General features: G+C 43.4%; 1 protein-coding gene across 2 annotated transcripts in view; it reads right to left on the bottom strand.

Moving 5' to 3' along the window:
* Positions 1-18,745, bottom strand: part of PRKCA (protein kinase C alpha) — a 502,365-nt gene that overhangs the window by 32,450 nt on the left and 451,170 nt on the right. For both annotated transcript variants that reach the window (XM_024234784.3, XM_024234783.3), the window contains one exon: positions 3,099-3,179. In XM_024234784.3, the coding sequence (XP_024090552.1) occupies positions 3,099-3,179 (81 nt within the window). The remainder of the gene's footprint in view (positions 1-3,098; positions 3,180-18,745) is intronic.

The following is an 18,745-nucleotide window of genomic DNA, read 5'->3' as shown; positions in this document are numbered from 1 at the left end:
GGAAGGAGGAGAGGGCTCCCCCTACCCACCAGGAATGTCAGGCGACCATCAGGTGATGGTCAGGTGGTTAACTCTCTCTCTGTAAAATAATAATTGGTCTCAGCCAGCACCAAGGAAAGGCAGTCTCCCAATAAAGGGAAACACCTGAAACTGGTGAGCAGCAGCTTCCCAATAAGATTTCAGGAGTGGGCTCAAGCACGCGCATGAAAAGGTAACATGGCGGAGTTTAACTGGTACACCACCTTCTAGGACATCTGACTGGTAAGGGAAGAATGCCTCAGCTGAGCACACGTGTAACTCCAGTAAACACACTGCACATGCTGCCCCTCCCAAGCACTAGCAGGTCACTGCGCTCGCGGACAGCCCATCCCAAGGGAAGAATCAGGAGAGAAGAGATGTAAGACCCTGGAAGAATACCAATGCATAAAACCCCAAGTCAAAAGTCAAAGAGTGCCCTTGATCTCTCAAGTCGCTGGCTTGGCCCTCTTCCAAGTGTACTTTACTTCCTTTTGTTCCTGCTCGAAAGCTTTTCCATAAACTTTCATTCCTCTCTAAAACTTGTCTTCGGCCGGGTGCGGTGGCTCACGCCTGTAATCCCAGCACTTTGGGAGGCTGAGGCGGGTGGATCACGAGGTCAGGAGCTCAGGACCAGCCTGGCCAAGATGGTGAAACCCTGTCTCTACTAAAAATACAAAAATTAGCCAAGCGTGTTGGCAGATGCCTGTAATCCCAGCTACTAAGGAGGCTGAGGCAGAAAATTGCTTGAACCCGGGAGGCGGAGGTTGCAGTGAGCTGAGATTGTGCCGCCGATTCCAGCCTGGGCAACAGAGCAAAACTCCGTCTCAAAAACAAAACAAAACAAAACAAAACCAGCTTGTCTTAGGCTCTCACTCTACCTGATGCCCCGCAGTTAAATTCTTTCTTCTGAGGAGGCAAGAACTGAGGTTGCTGCAGCCTCATAGGGATGCGCCACTGCTAACAACAGGACCCAGAGCCTCTTCCTCTGTGGCCTCAGGCCTGCTACTCCCTCCCTCTCTAGCTCAATTCTGCTCTGGCCCCACTGGCAGCTTCCATTTCTTAAACATGGCTGCACACTCCCCGGCCTTAAGGCCGTCGCGCCGGTGGCTCCCTCTGCCTGGAATGCTCTTTCAACAGATATGCACACAGACATCCCCATACTTCCTTTAGGTCTTAACCTTATCCTCTGGCCATTCTAGCTAAAATTTCAACCTCCCCCAACACTATCTTCTTTCCTGCTTTATTACTTTTCTTCCTAGCTTATCTCTGCTGTGTTATACATTTTCCTTATCTAACCTGTCTGCTGTCTCTCCTCCTCTAAGCTGTAAGCTTCACGAAGGTAAGGATTCTCGTCTGTTTTGTTCACCCTCATGGCCATGCACATTGTAAGCATTCAATGAATAAATACGTGGTGAGTGAATGAATAAATGAGTCAATGGACGTAACATGTGGGAAGGGAAGACTTTTTTCCCCAGAAACAAAGATGTCTTTGGGGGTGGCTCTGCCACACAGCATGGCCATCTCTTTCCATTGTCTCTAAGGCTTCTGGCTATGGAGAGTCACAGATCTTGGCACTAGCATGTGAGTGCTGGGAATTATAAAAAGCTGCCCATGGCAGAATCATGTTTAGTATAAGGCAGAGATCTGCTGGGTGATTATCAAGACTGCTTCCCCTGCTGAGCTCTCAGATATGCTATACTTCCTGCCTCTTTGTGTCCCACTGGGGCCAAGTGGCCAGTGGAATCTAGGCGGAAGTGATACGTGCCATTTCTAGGCCGGCCCCTAAGACATCATCCTATGTGACTGATCATGCTCTCGGCTGAAAGGAGGAGGAATTAGCGGAGAAATCTGAGACCCTAAAAGATAGTAGGGCTGATGGATAGCAGAAACCTGGGTCCTTGAATGACCCTGTGGGTCAGTGCCCCACCCCCACATAGGACTTTACCAAGGATGTATCCTACGTGGGGGTGGGCACTGACCCACAGGGTCATTTAAGGACTCAGGTTTCTCGCATCCATCAGCACCACCATCTTTTAGGGTCTCAGATTTCTCCACTAATTCCTCCTAATTTCAGCCCAGAGCATGAGGACAGTCACATAGGATGTCTTAGGGGCCAGGCCTAGAAGTGGCAGCTAGTACGACTCACCCTGATGACACAGATATTAAGGCCATTATATTAGAAAGTGCCATGTTAGGCAATAAGGCACATGGTTATCTGGTACATGTCACATCATAAGAGAAAGCTAATTTACTTTCCTTAACTGGAAGTTCAGCCTCACTGGACTTCTGTGAAAATTACAATGAATTGCCAAAGGTGAGATAGGAGGAGATGGGGAGAAACTATTAAAACACTTCTTCAAGGTAACTGTCTTCTTCCTTAAATACTACTGCTAGTTACACACATGGGCAGCAGCTGGGGCAATCTTTGCATACAAACTTGTAGGGGACCATAACCCAACCCCAGTTTTAAGATACTGAAAACTTAGAGGCCACTGCTGTCATCAACGTGCACATTTCTTTTTTCTTTTTTGAGACCGTCTCACTCTGTTGCCCAGGCTGCAGTGCAATGGCATGATCTTGGCTCACTGCAGCCTCCGCCACTCAGGCTTAAGCAATTCTCATGCCTCAGCAGCTCAAGTAGCTGAGTTTACAGATGTGCACCACCACGCCTGGCTAATTTTTGTATTTTTAGTAGAGATGGGGTTTCGCCATGTTGGCCAGGTGGTCTCGAACTCCTGACCTCAGGTGATCCACCTGCCTCGGCTTCCGAAAGTGCTAGGATTATAGCCATGAGCCACCGCGCCTGGCCAACATGCACATTTCATAACGTGAAACCGACACTGTCTACACTCCAGGTTGTAGCTTTCAATTTGGAGTTTCTATGACCAGAGATAATTTCTGTGCATACTGAACGTGATCCACTTTGAAGGGGGCGTTTCTCCCTCTTTCGCCTGGGTCAGGGAAGTCATGCCAACACCAGCTGCACTAAAACGTCAGGTCTTGCTCTCGAGGCCCAACCAGAGCTGAAGTATTCACATAACACAGCAATAAACAAACATGAAAATGTAGCAAAACATTACCTGCCCAGCAAGCATTTCATACAACAGGACGCCATAGGCCCACCAGTCCACAGATTTTCCATATGGCTGATAAGCGATTATCTGTGTGAAAACAAACACATCAATTACATTAGTGATAAGTCCAATAGCCCCTGTCAGAACAGGTAAGTCAAGCAGGTAGACATTTATACACTCAGTTCATGCAGATGAGGTGCTAAGATCTGTCTCTGATGTTACACCAAGGGAAGAGGACCCTTCAAATCAGACACATGGAGAACTATCACCTCGTGATTCACTGCCCACGGCGGGTTTGGGGAATCTTGTTCTGAAGCCACCTGGAGATGCCACAGCACTGTCCGAAGGTAGTTTTAATTATCCTCACTGGCAGAAAGTATGTGGACACTGAGGTGGATTTAATTTTGAGAAAAAGCCAGAGGCCGGGTGCAGTAGCTCACACCTCTAATCCCAGCACTTTGGGAGGCCGAGACAGGAAGATTGCTTGAGTCCAGGAGTTTGAAACCAGCTTGGGCGCATAGTAAGATCCCGTCTCTATTAAAAAAAATTTTTTTAATTAAAAAAAAAAAAAAGGAAAAGCCAGAGGTCATTCAGAGTTTGAGTCTGACACATAAGATGATCAAATGATGTAACAGGGCTTTACTGAGTATAGTAGTAAGGATGATGATAAGGAAACATTATAGTTCTCTTGTGTTGCACAGAGAAGTGCAATGATATACATTCAGTCTGTTGAAAAACAGAAGTTTTAAGACACTTTTAAAAAGACATAAAATGTAGTCAGCAAATATAATACCTAGAGCCAACTGCAACAAAGAAAATTTGAGACAACTGGGAAAATTAAGATACAAACTGGATGTCAGATGATACTGAGGGCTTACCATTCATTTTGTTAGGTGGCATAATGGTATGTTAACTAGTTAGAAAACATGTTTTTTAGCTGGGTGTGGTGGTGTGAGTCTGGAGTCCCAGCTACTCAGGAGGCTGAGGCAGGAGGATCACTTGAGCCCAGGAGTCTGAGGCTAGCCTGGGCAACACAGCAAGACTCTCTCTCTTAAAAAGTAATAATAATATTAAAACATTTTTAAAGTGTGCTTATCAGTTAGAAATGAGTATATTTATGGGTGAAATAGAGATAAAGTATTTATGGGTGAACTGACATGGTATCTTAAATTTAAAAAAAAACACTTCAATAAATGAGGTGGGAGAAAAATAGATGAAATGAGTTGGTAAATGCTGGCAGCTGTTGAAATTGGGTGATGGGTCCACAGGGAGCTCATTCTACACTTCCTTCTATCAGAAGTACTAGAATAATTCTATAACCTCCCTTCGTGGAAGGGAGTAACATGGATTTGAATTTCTAAGTATGGCAGGGCTTATTAAAACACTGGCTTCATTACCTCTCAGGTAGGCTGTGTACCTGCTGCACACAATTCCCAGACCCATGGATCACATGCCAGGATTCAAGGTCAAGACACACTAACAGGTACTCAGCATAACCATTCTGCCATTTTGCTCACAATTTTTACTTTGAAATGTTCTGGGATTTTTTTTTTTTTTAATGGCCCAGAATGTCTAATTAAATGTCCTCGGACATAAAACTTTCTGCATGTCTGCCCACTTTCATTTCTTTAATGTATTACTAATATTTCTGCATGTAGAATGAGAAACATGAGCACCAACAGTTTGTTTAAGTGTGGGCAGCAACAAGGGTAAACAAGATTAGATCTGGCACCTTTGTAGCTCATTTCCTTGACAAGAAAATGATATAAACATAGGAACCTACAAGGAGTCTCTAATTTCTTTCACAACCTTTGTTCTGCACATTCTTTTCTGAAAACTTGGAAAATACACACACAAAAAACCCCATGAAATGAGTCTCCAGTCTATTACCCGGAGATGATACATCTCATTCCAGTTCCCAGACAAAATTTTGCATCAAAGGAGTTGCATATTTTTATAACTTTTGATACAATGGTAAACTGCTCTCCCAAAAGGACTGGACTGAATTTATCTCCCTGATACCAATGTCATTATATTTTCCATTACCAGGTAAAATCATTCTGTTAAAAATAATCTTTTTATGCTTTGTAAAAAAATTCCAGAAGCCATGCATGCTCATTAAAGAACAATTAGAAAGAAAATGAAAAGCTAAAGAAATAAGGAAGCGGCGGGCATGGTGGCTCATGCCTGTAATCCCAGCACTTTGGGAGGCCAAGGTGGGTGGATCATGAGGTCAAGAGATGGAGACCATCCTGGCCAACATGGTAAAACCCCATCTCTACTAAAAATACAAAAATTAGCTGGGCATGGTGATGCCTGCCTGTAGTCCCAGCTACTTGGGAGGCTGAGGTAGGAGAATCGCTTGAACCCGGGAGGCGGAGGTTGCAATGAGCCAAGATTGCGCACCACTGCACTCCAGTCTGGACAAGAGAGAGACTCCATCTCAAAAAAAAAAAAAAAAAAAAAAAAAGGAAGTAAAATTGTTTATGATCACTATCCAGAAATATTAATGTTATTTTCATATAAAACCTTTCCATATTTTTTTCTAGGTGTGATATATGTGTGCATATGCATTAAAAACTGAATTATGTGAACCTGCTATTCTGTGGTCAGTTTGTTTATTTAATAATATATCATGAGTATCTTGGCAAGACCTTTGACTATTTCTGCAAAATAAATTCCTGTCAATAGAATTGGTGGGTCAAAATAAATGCTTCTAACTCAAAAGTAAAACTTTTTAAGATACATTGCTGGCCAGGGGCAGTGGCTCATGCCTGTAATTCCAGCACTTTGGGAAGCCGAGGTGGGTGGATTACCTGAGGTCAGGAGTTTGAGGCCAGCCTGGCCAACATGGTGAAACCCCGTTTCTACTAAAAATACAAAAAAGTTAGCCGGGTGTGGTGGTGCGTGCCTGTAATCCCAGCTACTCGGGAGGCTGAGGCAGGAGAGTTGCTTCAACCTATGAGGCAGAGGTTGTAGTGAGCCAAGATCGCCCCCACTGCACTCCAGCCTGGGCGACAGAGTGAGACGCTGTCTCAACAACAACAACAACAAAAAAGACACATTGCCAGGTTACTCAAAACAGTAGCATGTTCACTCCCACCAGTAAACAAGTGCCCGTTTTCCAAATTCTCAAACTTCTGGCCTTAAGATTATCCCAGTTATCTTCCCAGACATGTGCATCTTCATCTAAGCCAGCTCAGTCTTTGGCAAGGAACTCCTCAAACTCATCATCTTCACCAAGAGACCTAGGTCTACCAGCTGCTTTTTCTCTGACATTGCAACCCTCCACATCCAATACTTCCCAGATCAGCAGGAAAGTTGGAACCCTCACTCTTCCTCAACACAGCCCCCATTGCTACTGCTGCCGTGGCAGACACTACCATACGGCTAGAAACATTTAGACACGTACTTCTACCTGGATCAAAAAGAAGGTGCTATATTAATTTTAGGACTACCTTTAAGTCTTTAAAGGGGGCCAGTCAGGGGGCATTTCTGATCTTGGCTGGGTGCTTACATATCTGGGAGTCAGCTAAATGCTGGCTGATCTAGGCTGGTGCCATTGTAATCACTGGGCAATTCTGTTTCGTTTGTTTTTTTGAAGTTAGAACAGAAAACACAGCACTGCTATACCATATAAACACAGATTGACTATATAATTTCCCAATTGCCTAGATTAAAAAATTGTGAAAAACTTAAAATTAGCAAGTGTCTGAACAAATGTTTACATGGAAGCTTTCCTACTCCAGCATTCTACTTTTAAACATCCTATCATATTACCTCCTATGGGAGACACTGCCATAGTATATTTAATAACTTTGTTTAATGAATAATGAATAAATAGATAAGTGACTGGATGCGTGAATGAACAAATGAACTTACACATACTTGGATCTGTTTCTTGTCTTTCCATCTGTTTCTCTAGTGGCATTCTCTATTTCCTGCATCTGAACGGCAGAAGCTGTGCCAACTAGAAATGTATAAATCTGAGAGGAAATATAAAGTATTCCCAAGAATGGAAGCATTCCACCCATGGGAAACTCTGCTTATCCAGAAAAACCAGGGGGATAATTAAATGAGTGAATGTAAATGGATTTTGTTTGAAAACTGTAGGGTGGTAGGCAAACATCAAGCACTGCTATAATTTTGATCAAATGATAAGTCTCTTCCATTTATCTTAGTGGGAAATCTTCAATTAGTCAAACTGGAAAATATCATTTTAAAAAAGACTTGAATCAAAGGATTAACGAGCCCAATGATTTTCTTTGAAAAGGATCACAAGACCCAATGTCTTGGCTTAGGGCTGTTCTCTAAAATAATAGTCTAAGAAAATGTGACAAGGTTCCACAAACATAATTATTGTCTCACACACCTTGCCCCTATCAACAGAGTCTTTGTAGAGCTGCAAATTATAAAATTAAAGAAAAACACACTCTGTGATGCTAGGTGGGAAATGTGGTTTTCCCCAAACAAAATTTGCAAGGGAGAAAAGTTTGTGCAGCAGGCCACACTGTTCTCAAGATGGTCCTGGGGTGCTAGAATGCTAAAGGATAAATACATAGGAAAAAAAGTAACATATTTGTAACTCAGCAGCTAGCTACTGACGTACTTCTCTAACAGTTCAATCCAAAGCAAAGTATTAAACATAGGAAAATTAAGATCTGATTCATACTGGCTATTTGGAAATGCTATTTTTTTTTTTTTTTTTTTTTTTTTGAGACAGTGTCTTGCTCTGCTGCCCAGGCTGGAAGGCAGTGGCATAATCATAGCTCAATGCAGCCTCAACTCCTGGGCTCAAGCAATCCTCCCACCCAGCCTCCTAAGTAGCTGGGACCACAGGCATGCACCACCACACCCAGATAATTTTTTAACATTTTTTTTAGAGAGACAGGATTTTGCTTTGTTGCATAGGCGTGTTGGAATTACAGGTATGAGCCACCATGCCCAGCCTGGAAATGCCTATTTTAACTGAAATGAGTTGTCCCTTCCACAGTCCCTCAGTCTAAAAGATCAAGAGCTGGTTTATACACTGGATTCTCATTTCAAACTAACAAAAACAAGGCCATTTCCTTGAGAATAGTGGCAGTATCAAGTCTGCTTATCCATTCTCCACTTAGCACATGCTTAGTACACTTAACCTACACCCTTAAGCAAAGGAAAAAAATCCATTAAAACTGCTCGGCTAACTCCTGAAAGCCACTGCTTACCTCCCGATATGGTTTATGTCCATAAACCATATCGTGTCCCCACCCAAATCTCGTCTCGAATTGCAATCCCCACCTGTCGGGGGAAGGGCCTAGAGGGAGGTGATTGGCTCATGGGGGCGGATTTCCCCTTGCTGTTCTCCATGACAGTGAGTGAATTCTCACAAGATCTGATGGTTTAAAAGTGTTTGGCACTTCCCGCCTTGTTCTCTCTCTCTCTCCCCTGCTCCGCCATGGTAAGACATGCTTACTTCCCCTCTGCCTTCCGCCATGATTGTAAGTTTCCTGAGACCTCCTAGTCATGCTTCTTGTTAAGCCTCTTTACTTCAGAAATTACCCAGCATCAGGTAGTTCTTTATAGCAGTGTGAAAATGGACTAATTGCAGTGGGGGGATAATTTCACTTCAATTCCAGTGGTGTAAAACCTAGGTTAATGGTAAAGATAAACCTACCCCAGAAAGCAAACTTAAAAATGAATAGGGGACAGGTGCAGTGGCTCATGCCTATAATCCCAGCACCTCGGGAGGCCGAGGCAAGAGGATCACTTGAGTCCAGGAATTGGAGACCAGCTTGGGCAACATAGCAAGACCCTAATCTCTACCAAAAAAAAAAAAAAAAAAAAAGAAAAAAAATGGCTGGGCATGGTGGCTCACGCTTGTAATCCCAGCACTTTGGGAGGCTGAGGCGGGTGGATCACTTGAGGTCAGGAGTTTGGGACCAGCGTGGCCAACATGGTGAAACTCCGTCTCTACTAAAAATACAAAAATTAGCTGGGTCCGGTGGCACACACCTGTAATCCCAGCTACTCAGGAGGCTGAGGCAGGAAAATGGGAGGCAGAGTTTACAGTGAGCTGAGACCGTGCCACTGTACTCTAGACTGGGCAACAGGGTGAGGCTCCATCTCAAAAACAAAACAAAACAAGTCAGTGGGAAGACGCTTAATAGGCTATCATATTGCCATATCAGAGAATAAATTCGAATGAAAGGAGCAAACCCTCAGCATCAGATAGTATTCCCCAAACAGCCCATGTGCTCCCCTACATTTCATAATCTTCTCTGCTTTGGAGCCACGTGAGGTAGAAGAAGTGATGTTGCCCTTTTGGGTTGAGGCAATTAAAAGCCCATTTGCCTCCTGTCACTGTGATTCTAGGGGCCACCTGTTCCAGAGGGCTCAGCTGCAAGATGGAGGAGGGTTGCCTGATTTGCATCAGACTGTGTGTGAGCAGTAAGGAAATATTGGTTGTGTTAAGCCACTGAGATTTCAGGGATTGCTATGGCAGCAAGAGTTGTCCATTCTAAAAACTTCTTCCTTCATGTAAGCGAATCACACAATCTCAGCTTTTCTACAAATCCTGTCCTGACCAAGTAGAAGGGCAATAGAAATTCTCTTTGGGTGAGTGAAAGTCCACTTTCTGGGCACCGAATGCAGGTTGTACCCACTACACACATCTTGTGTAATCTGATGATGCAGAGTTGTTATTACAGTCCGTCTTCACTCCGTACCAGCAGTAAGTTCTTGGAAACTGTGATTTTAAGCAAAACAACATACTACAGGTCCTCAAATAACATCATTTCCTTATACTGCTGATGAGGGAGAAAAACCTAGTTTTGTTATACATCATTTCACTTGAAGTCACAGTTTCCAAGAACCTATCGATAATGTTAAGTGAGGTCTTACTGTATATTCTCATTTTATAGGGAGAAAATAGGTTCTGGAAGTTTAGAGACTTGCTCAAGGCCAATCAATTAATATGTGGAACTGAATACTGACACATTTATTTTAAAGATATAATTTTATCTTTTCAATGTATTTTCAAATACATCGATACTGGGATTAATGAAAAATTAATCAAAGGGCCCTGAGGATTAAAGAGATTTATTGGAAAGCATCATTTCAATTGTTTTAAGTAACTATATTTCAAAAGCACTTGAATAAAATTTGCTCTTGTAACTATGTTAAACTATGTTTAACTTTGTTAAAGCCAGTCCCCACCATCTGTGTATGTTATGTTACTTGGTGTTTCATTAAGTGTTTTTTTTTTTTTTTTTTTTGAGATGGAGTTTCACTCTTGTTGTCCAGGCTGGAATGCAATGGTGCAATCTCGGCTCACTGCAACCTCTGCCTCCCGGGTTCAAGCAATTCTCCTGCCCCAGCCTCCTGAGTAGCTGGAATTATCCCACCACCATGCCCAGCTAAGTTTTGTATTTTTAGTAGAGACAAGATTTTGCCATGTTGCCCAGGCTGGTCTCGAACTCCTGACCTCAGGTGATCCACTCGCCTTGGCCTCCCAAAGTAAGTTTGTTTTTAACAGAGGCAGGGCTGAAGCACCAGTGTTGCTGTGTGTATCAGGTAAACGATCAGTGAGGGCTGAACAAAGGAGGTTATACTTTGTTTCCTATCCTATATTCTACAAATATCTGAGCAGTCTTGCCAACCACATCTCTCTGCTTGGGTGATGGAAACTGATGTCCGAATTTGGAAAGCCATCAATAGGCAAGGGTGTGGGAGCCCTGTTTCTGGTCAGAAGGATTCATGAATCCTAAAGGCCACAGCCACCTGATCGGTTTTGCTTTAAGTCCTACAACAAGTTGGCTCTCAGCTGGCTCTTCATTTTCTATTTCCAAGGCATTAAATTCCCATGACTTCTTCTAATAACACGCTCTCCTTCCTCCAAGGCTTACCAAAAGCACCAAGGCGGGTTTTTCTTGCGACAGCACTCATCCTCATCAGCCGCATAGAGCCCGCCTGCTCAGCCACTGGGCCAAGATTACAAAGTCATTCTGAACACTGCAGTGCCTTCAATTGTAACAACAGGATGGGGTTTAGAATCTAGCCAGAGCATTTCTTCACAGAGAAACATGTCACCTTTGGCTTGTGTACCAGATAACACAGGAGGTCCTGAAGATCTAAGTTACAGGTATAGGGCACAACCTCACCACTGCAAATTCATTTTTGGAATAAAGCATATCTTTCCCTCAATGAGCAGCTGCAGTTAATAAATACCTCCGGTTAACCAAAGCCTCACTGTAAAAGGGAAAATAGTGTTAGAGAGCCCCACTGGAAGATAAACATTCAGATACACGTGACTTAGGATGTTGGCTATACTGTCCCTATTCAGCTGTCTAGAGCCACTATCCAATACAGTGGCCACTGGCCACTTGTGGTTTCTGAGCAGATGAAACGTGGCTAGTCCAAACTGAGATGCGCTGTAGGTGTGAAATCCACATCATATTTTGAAGACTTAGTATAAAAAATGCAAAATAGCTCTCTCTCTATATATATATATTTTAAGACAAAGTCTTGCTCTGTCGCCCAGGCTGGAGTGCAGTGACACGATCTCAGCTCACTGCAACCTCTGCCTCCCAGGTTCAAGTGATTCTCCTGCCTCAGTCTCCCGCCTCAGTCTCCCGAGTAGCTGGGATTACAGGCACCCATCATTATGCCTGGCTAATTTTTATATTTTTATAGAGATGGGGTTTCACCATGTTGGCCAGGATGGTCTTGAACTCCTGATCTCAGGTGATCTGCCTGCCTCGGCCTCCCAAAGTGCTGGGATTACAGGCGTAAGCCACCATGCCTGGCCTTCATTAAATGTTTTTATTAATAAATTAACTTCATCTGTTTCCTTTCCAACTTGTTAAAAACTTGGCTGCTAAACGCAGTTTCAGCTTGTATTTTACTTTTGGTGGACAGTGCTGGCTGAGACCCTCTGAATTCCACTGGCTCCTATGGCCCATTCTGGTTCTCTGGCTCTCATTGGTCTAGGGAGCCAGCTTTGGGCTGAGGACCAGACTCAGAGACCATGGAATGGATGAGGAGACTCTCTTGTCTGTCCCCTATGGGGATAGGAGCAGGTGTCTCTGGCGCTTGTGAGCCAATGCGGGCTTGCAGCCAAGCCTGGGGCTGCCTGATATCCTGAAGCCCCAGGCAAGGGGCTGCGATGATGGCAATCTGGTTTCCCATAATGGAGAAACTCACAAAAGGAGAGGCAGAGTTGGCAAGAAGGGCTAGAGCTGGCGGATTTCCCTGCTGCACATGGGAGGTTGAGTTGTGGCTTCAAAGACAGACCCCTAACAGGGCCACTGTCATTCAATTTTACTGCTATTTGTCATTTAGATCATTATTATTATACTTACAAGAGCCAATGCGTGGGGGAATGCTAGGATGTTACAAATGGCTGCCTGTCTTGTAAAAGTGAGATATGAATGAGCTTTTTTCCAGCCTGGGCACAGGACCAGGGCATGAAAGGGACCAGGGGGTAGCTTCTTGTGTTGTACAAGGCCAAGGGCCTGCAGCAGCTGGAAGGATGTCACTCCAAGGCCACCCAGCCTTCCACTCTCTACCAGGGCTTCACACTCAAATGCCTCCCAGAGAGGGTGGGACTCCAGGAGCTTTCTAACTTCTGAAAGCTCCAGCCTGGGAGAGCTTGAGGACGGCACAGGAAGGTTTTAGATGCCACTGGCAATATTAACAGTAGCTGTAATCAACATCACCACCGTAGGCATGTGCTGAGAGCCAGGCTCTTTAGCTTTGAAGCTCACCTAATTCTCATAAGGCCCATTGCAAAGATGAGGAAATAAGGTACAGAGAGGCAGAGTAGCTTGCTCGGCTTGCAAGCAGCAACGCTTGGATTAGAACCCTGGTGATCGGCTTTGGCATCCATACTTCTGACCCTTTTTCTATACTGAAGGCCTCGATCCAGTGCGGTTCCCTAGACAGCTATGGTGGGTACTCGCACAGTTTACATGACTCCTGCTGAAAAGGGGCCCAAACGCGTAACAGGATCAAAACAGCCAAGATGCCTCCTTCACTCAGGAGCTCTTGGCTCTGAAGGCTTTTTCTTGAAGGAACCCACGAACCTATAAAGTATGTGTGTGGAGATTCACTCTCCCGTTCTCGGCTGCACTTGAACTGGGATTTTACTCTTCATTTTTGTGCTGTGTGTATACAGCAAACCCCTAGAGCCCAATCTTAAATAAAAGGCCCGGCTACAAAAGCCTCTTCCCAAGCTGTCATTACAAAATAACAGTGGCCTTTATGCATAAAACACGCTCAAGTCCTTTTACTGCTTCAGGGAAACAAAGAATATCCTTTCCTTTTTTTTCAAAAAACAAAAACATTTTGATGGAAAAATTACATTTGTTTTGAAAAACATCATCCATTCCCAAGGACAGAACACAGGACCCCAAAGGCACTCTTTACATGTAACATGGTCGAAGCACTGTCTGACACGTCCAAACAGCACCATTTGGAAAGAAAGAAGACAGGCCTGAAGGTTTTCTGAGTGTTCTGATCTGACACCTGGGATCTCGAGTTTGGTTAACTGTCTCCTCCACTTGCTCCTGTGGGGCCCACAACTCCTGAAGCCTTTGTCATGTCTACTGAGACTGTCTGCCCCTACTCAACCCAGACTTCTCCCTGGTTGGGGCTGGGGCATCCACTTCTGTACCCAGCACCAGAACCTCAGGCACGGGGCAGACACAAGGTTGTGTTGGAGAACTAGTGGATCTGATCCAAGACCACTCCATAGACACTGCCCACCTCTCAAGTGCAAAATCAAAAAGGCTGTTAGAATTGCTGGATTGCTAAGTCTGGAGGGGTGATTTAGAAAAGTGCTTTCAAGCCGGGCGCAGTGGCTCATGCCTGTAGTCCCAGCACTTTGGGAGGCCAAAGTGACGGGATCCCTTGAGGTCAGGAGTTCGAGACCAGCCTGGCCAACATGGTGAAACTCTGTCTCTACTAAAAATACAAAAATCAGCTGGACGTGGTGGCGCATGCCTGTGATCCCAGCTACTTGGGAGGCTGAGGCAGGAGAATCGCTTGAACCCAGGAGGTAGAGGTTGCAGGGAGCCATGATGCACTGCACTCCGGCCTGGGTAACAGAGTGAGACTCTGTCTAAAAAAAATTAAAATAAAATAAAATAAAATAAAAAAGGTGTTTTCAGGGTTCTGAAGAGGATCCTGAGGCTCGAGGTGGCACAGTGGCTTGCTGAGGTCATTGCGCTCGCTAGCAGCAAGGTCAGGAAGAGAGGCCTCAGGTCTCCTGACCATGTCCTCTTTCTAAAGCATCAGAACAGAGACCAGAGTGTCATAAACAGAAAGCCCCGCAGCAGGGGAGAAGTGAAACACCCTCAACTCTCAATCGAGATACTTCCTAATTAAACTCCTTTCCAATGGCATAGCCAAAGCTCAGAATACAAGCGGGAAGCAGAATGAGGTGAGAGAGCTCCGAACCCAACTGCTGGAGGCCAGGAGCTGTGTGACTTTGGGCAAGTTGGTTAGCCTCTCTGAGCCTCCATTTCCTCAGCTGTGATATTGGGATTTCAGCACCCACCTGACAAGCAGGTGGTGAGGATTAAATGGCATTATGTGTATTAAAATGTGCTTACTGCAGCTGAGTATACATAACTCCATACTGCCTAACATTAGAAATAAGAACTGGCCTACCAGAAATAAGCAGGTGGGTGAAAGTTATTCAAGGAAATAAACTAAACTTGGCTCAGAGGGGGACAGAGGAAACATTTTGGTATATGTTAAACACGCAAATGATTGTTGGCACCTGAAAATTCTTAAGCGACAATAAACCTTCCATTCATTCTTTCAGCAAATATTAATTTACTGTGTACCAGACATAGTAAATCAGAAGTGAATCAGTTACAGAAGTGAATCAAACAGATTTTAAAAAATCTCCCCTCAGGCAATTAAATTGATTTTTACTGGAGCAGCAAAACTTCAGACTTCTCTGTTTTCTTATGGTATTAGAACACCCTCCTTGGCCCTCTCCTTTGCTCACTCCCACTGAGTGTGGTTGACTGTACATTTCTATGGGTTGGGCACTCTGCTAGGTATCACAGATTACCAAACTAACTGGGAAAACAGACAAATACGCTAAGATATGATATCCAAGATCAAGGATCTTACTATATCACATGGGAAATGACTACAATATTTGAAATCCTTGGACAAAGTGCATTATATAAAAATAAAGAAAACTGGCCGGGCACAGTGGCTCACGTTTGTAATCCCAGCACTTTGGGAGGCCGAGGTGGGCAGATTACTTGAGGTCAGGAGTTCAAGACCAGCCTGTCCAACATGGTGAAACCCTGTCTCTACAAAAATACAAAAATTAGCCGGGTGTGGTGGTAAGTGCCTGTAATCCCAGCTGCTCGGGAGGCTAGGGCATGAGAATTGCTTGAACCCGGGAGGTGGAGGTTGCAGTGAGCCAAGATCGTGCCACTGCACTTTAGCCTGGGCAACAGAGCGAGACTCCATCGCAACAACCACCACCACCAAATAAATAAGTAAAGAAAAATAAAGAAAATTACCACAAGATTAAAAACAAAGAGTCTAGAGTCCAAACTATGTATCTTTTTTTTTTTTTTTGAGACGGAGTCTTGCTCTGTCGCGAGGCTGGAGTGCAGTGGCGTGATCTTGGCTCACTGCAACCTCTGCCTCCCGAGTTCAAGTGATTCTCTTGCCTCAGGCTCCTGAGTAGCTAGGACCACAAGCACACGCCACCACACCCGGCTAAGTTTTGTATTTTTAGTAGAGACTGAGTTTCACCATGTTGGCCAGGATGGTCTCAATCTCCTGACCTTGTGATCCACCCACCTCGGCCTCCCAGTGTTGGGATTACAGGCGTGAGCCACTGCGCCCAGCCTATGTATTTTCTATTTAGACAAAAATTGTGGCTCTATGTACAATTGGAGAAAACAGAAAATGATCTCTCTAATAGTAATTACACCAATGAAAGTGCTTTAAAATCTATTTAGAGTAGCCACCTTTTTTTTTTTTTACCTCCCGGTAAGAATGGGAAGCAAACAGCAGAACAGCCTACGTACCCCTCCCAAAAAAGCTCAGAAGAGGATCAAATGAAAGCAGCGTTTGCAATTGTTTATACTGGCTTCAAACAGCAGCTAATTCCTACTATACATGTTGGATTCAACTTGCTAATATTTTGTTGAGGATTTTTACATCCATGTTCATGAGAGGTATTAGTCTGTAGTTTTCTATGCTGGTGTTTATCATCCTTTAACATCCATGGGATCTGTAGTGATGTCCCTCTCTTTCATTTATTAGTAACTTGTGCTCTCTCTTTTTCTTAATTTGACTTGAGGCTTATCAATTTTATTGATGTTTTCAAAGAACTTCCTTTTGGGTTTGTTGATTTTCCCTGTTTTCTATTTTGTATTTCATTGGTTTCTGCTCTAGTTTTTATTTTCTTTTGCTGACTGTGGATTTAATTTGCTCTTCTTTCTCTAGCTTCCTAAGATGGAAGCTTAGGTGATTGATTTTAGATCTTTCTTCTTTTCTAATATATGCATTCAATACTATAAATTACCTAAGCCCTGCTTTAATTACACCGTACAACATTTGATAAGTCGTGTCTACGTTTTCATTTATTTAACAATATTTTAAAATTTCCTTTTAGATTTCTTCTTTGACCCACGTTATTTAGAAGGGTTCTTTAATCTTCAAGTATTTTGGAATTTTCTAGCTATCTTTCTGTTATTGATTTTTCATTTAGGTCTATTGTGGTCTGAGAGAAGACACTGCATGGTTTCTATTATTTTCCGTTTGTTAAGGTGTGTTTTACGGCACAGAATGTGGTCTATATTGGTGAATGTTCTATGTGAGCTTGTGAAGAATGTATGTTATTCTGCTGTTGTTGGATGAAGTAGAGTCTACAGGACAGTATTGCTGAGTTCAACTCTGTCCCTACTGGTTCTCTCCTTGTGGGATATGTCTATTTCTGATAGAGGGGCACTGAAGCCTTCAAATAAAATAGTGGATTCATCTATTTCTACCCGCAGTTCTATCATGTTTGGCCACATGTATTTCAGTGCTCTACTGTTAGGTGCACACATTAACAACTGCTATGTTTTCTTGGAGACTTGACCCCTTCATCATTATGTAATGCCCTTCCATGATAACTTTCCCTGCTCTGAGGTCTGCTCTATCTGCAATTAATATAGTGATTCCTAATTTCTTTGATTAGTATTAGCATGATATATCTTTTATACCCACTTACTTTTAATCTACATGTCTTTATACTTAAAGTGGATTTCTTGTATAGAGTTAAGTCTTGCTTTTTGATCTAGTCTGGGAATCTTTCAAGTGCTGCATTTAGACCAATGACTTTGAAAATTATTTGTGATATAACTGGATTAATCGCTGCCATATTTGTTATTGTCTTCTATTTGTGGCCCTTGACCACTTTTTTTTTGTCTCCCACTCTTTTTCTGCCTCTTGTGAGTTTAGCTGAGCATTTTATATGATTCCATTGTTTCTTTTCTTAGCATATCACTGACTCCCTTTTTCCCTTTTCTTAGTGGTTGCCTTAGAATATGCAATATATATTTACAACTAAACCAAGTCTACTTTCAAATAACACTGTAACACTTCATACATAGTGAAAGTAGCTTATAATAACCAAATAATCCTAATTCTTCCCTCTTGTCCCTTCTATCACTGCTGTCGTTCATTTCACTTATACACAGGACATGCACACACACCAGAATACGTTGCTATTATTTTGAAAAACTCATGTTAGATCAAGAATACTAAAAATAAAAGTATTTTGCCTTCACCTATGCCTTCTCTGATGCTCTTCCTTGTTAGTTTTTAATTTCATAATCATAAACTTAACTCTGCAATTCAACTAGGCATGGAAGGGAATAAGGAAAATATGGAACCCAAGGAACTGCAGCAAGAGCACAAAGATGAGAGGCTACTGCGAGTGAATGGGGTGGAGGGGTGCTCTCCTGAGCTACGGAAGGAATGTCTGGTGGTGAAGGTAGAACATGAGTCAAATTTATTAGAGTTGTCCACAGTCAGCAATGATGAGCTTCTTGCTAGTCTTGGCATTCTTGGACCCAAAGTGCTCCATGGTTTCCATGATATTCTCTTCACCTTGCCAAAGACCACAGTCATGCCACTCTGCCATTCAACCACTCAGCCTTGGCAGTGCAGATGAGAAACTGGGAACCATTTGTATTGTGTCTAACATTTGCCATGGACAAGATGCCAGGACCTGTATGCTTCAAGATGAAGCGCTCGCCATCAAATTTCTTCCCATAGATCAAATTTCTTTCTTGATACCAGTAAATTTTCTTGGAAATTTGATGGTGTGTGAAGTAACCACTCTGACACACAAACCCTGGCATGATTCTGTGAAAGCAAAGAGCCCTTATAACCAAATCATTTCTCTCCAGTGCTCAGAGCACAAAAGTTTTCTGCTGTTTTTGGAATGTAGTCTGCAAACAGCTTGAAAGAGATGTGGCCTCATGTTGAAGAACACAGTGGGGCTGACCACGGCTGGTGCAGGAGGCTAAGGGTGGCGGCAGTATCTGCAAAGCCTGCCCTTCCTTTCTCCATGGAGATCCAAGTTTCTGACCTATGTCACTTTCCTTCTCTCTAAAGAACTTCTTTTGGCCAGGCGCGGTGGC

Source organism: Pongo abelii, chromosome 19 (genome assembly GCF_028885655.2).
Source record: "Pongo abelii isolate AG06213 chromosome 19, NHGRI_mPonAbe1-v2.0_pri, whole genome shotgun sequence".
Classification (NCBI taxonomy): domain Eukaryota; kingdom Metazoa; phylum Chordata; class Mammalia; order Primates; family Hominidae; genus Pongo; species Pongo abelii.
Note: the sequence above shows the minus strand (reverse complement) of the source record. Positions and strands in the feature narration are given on the sequence as shown.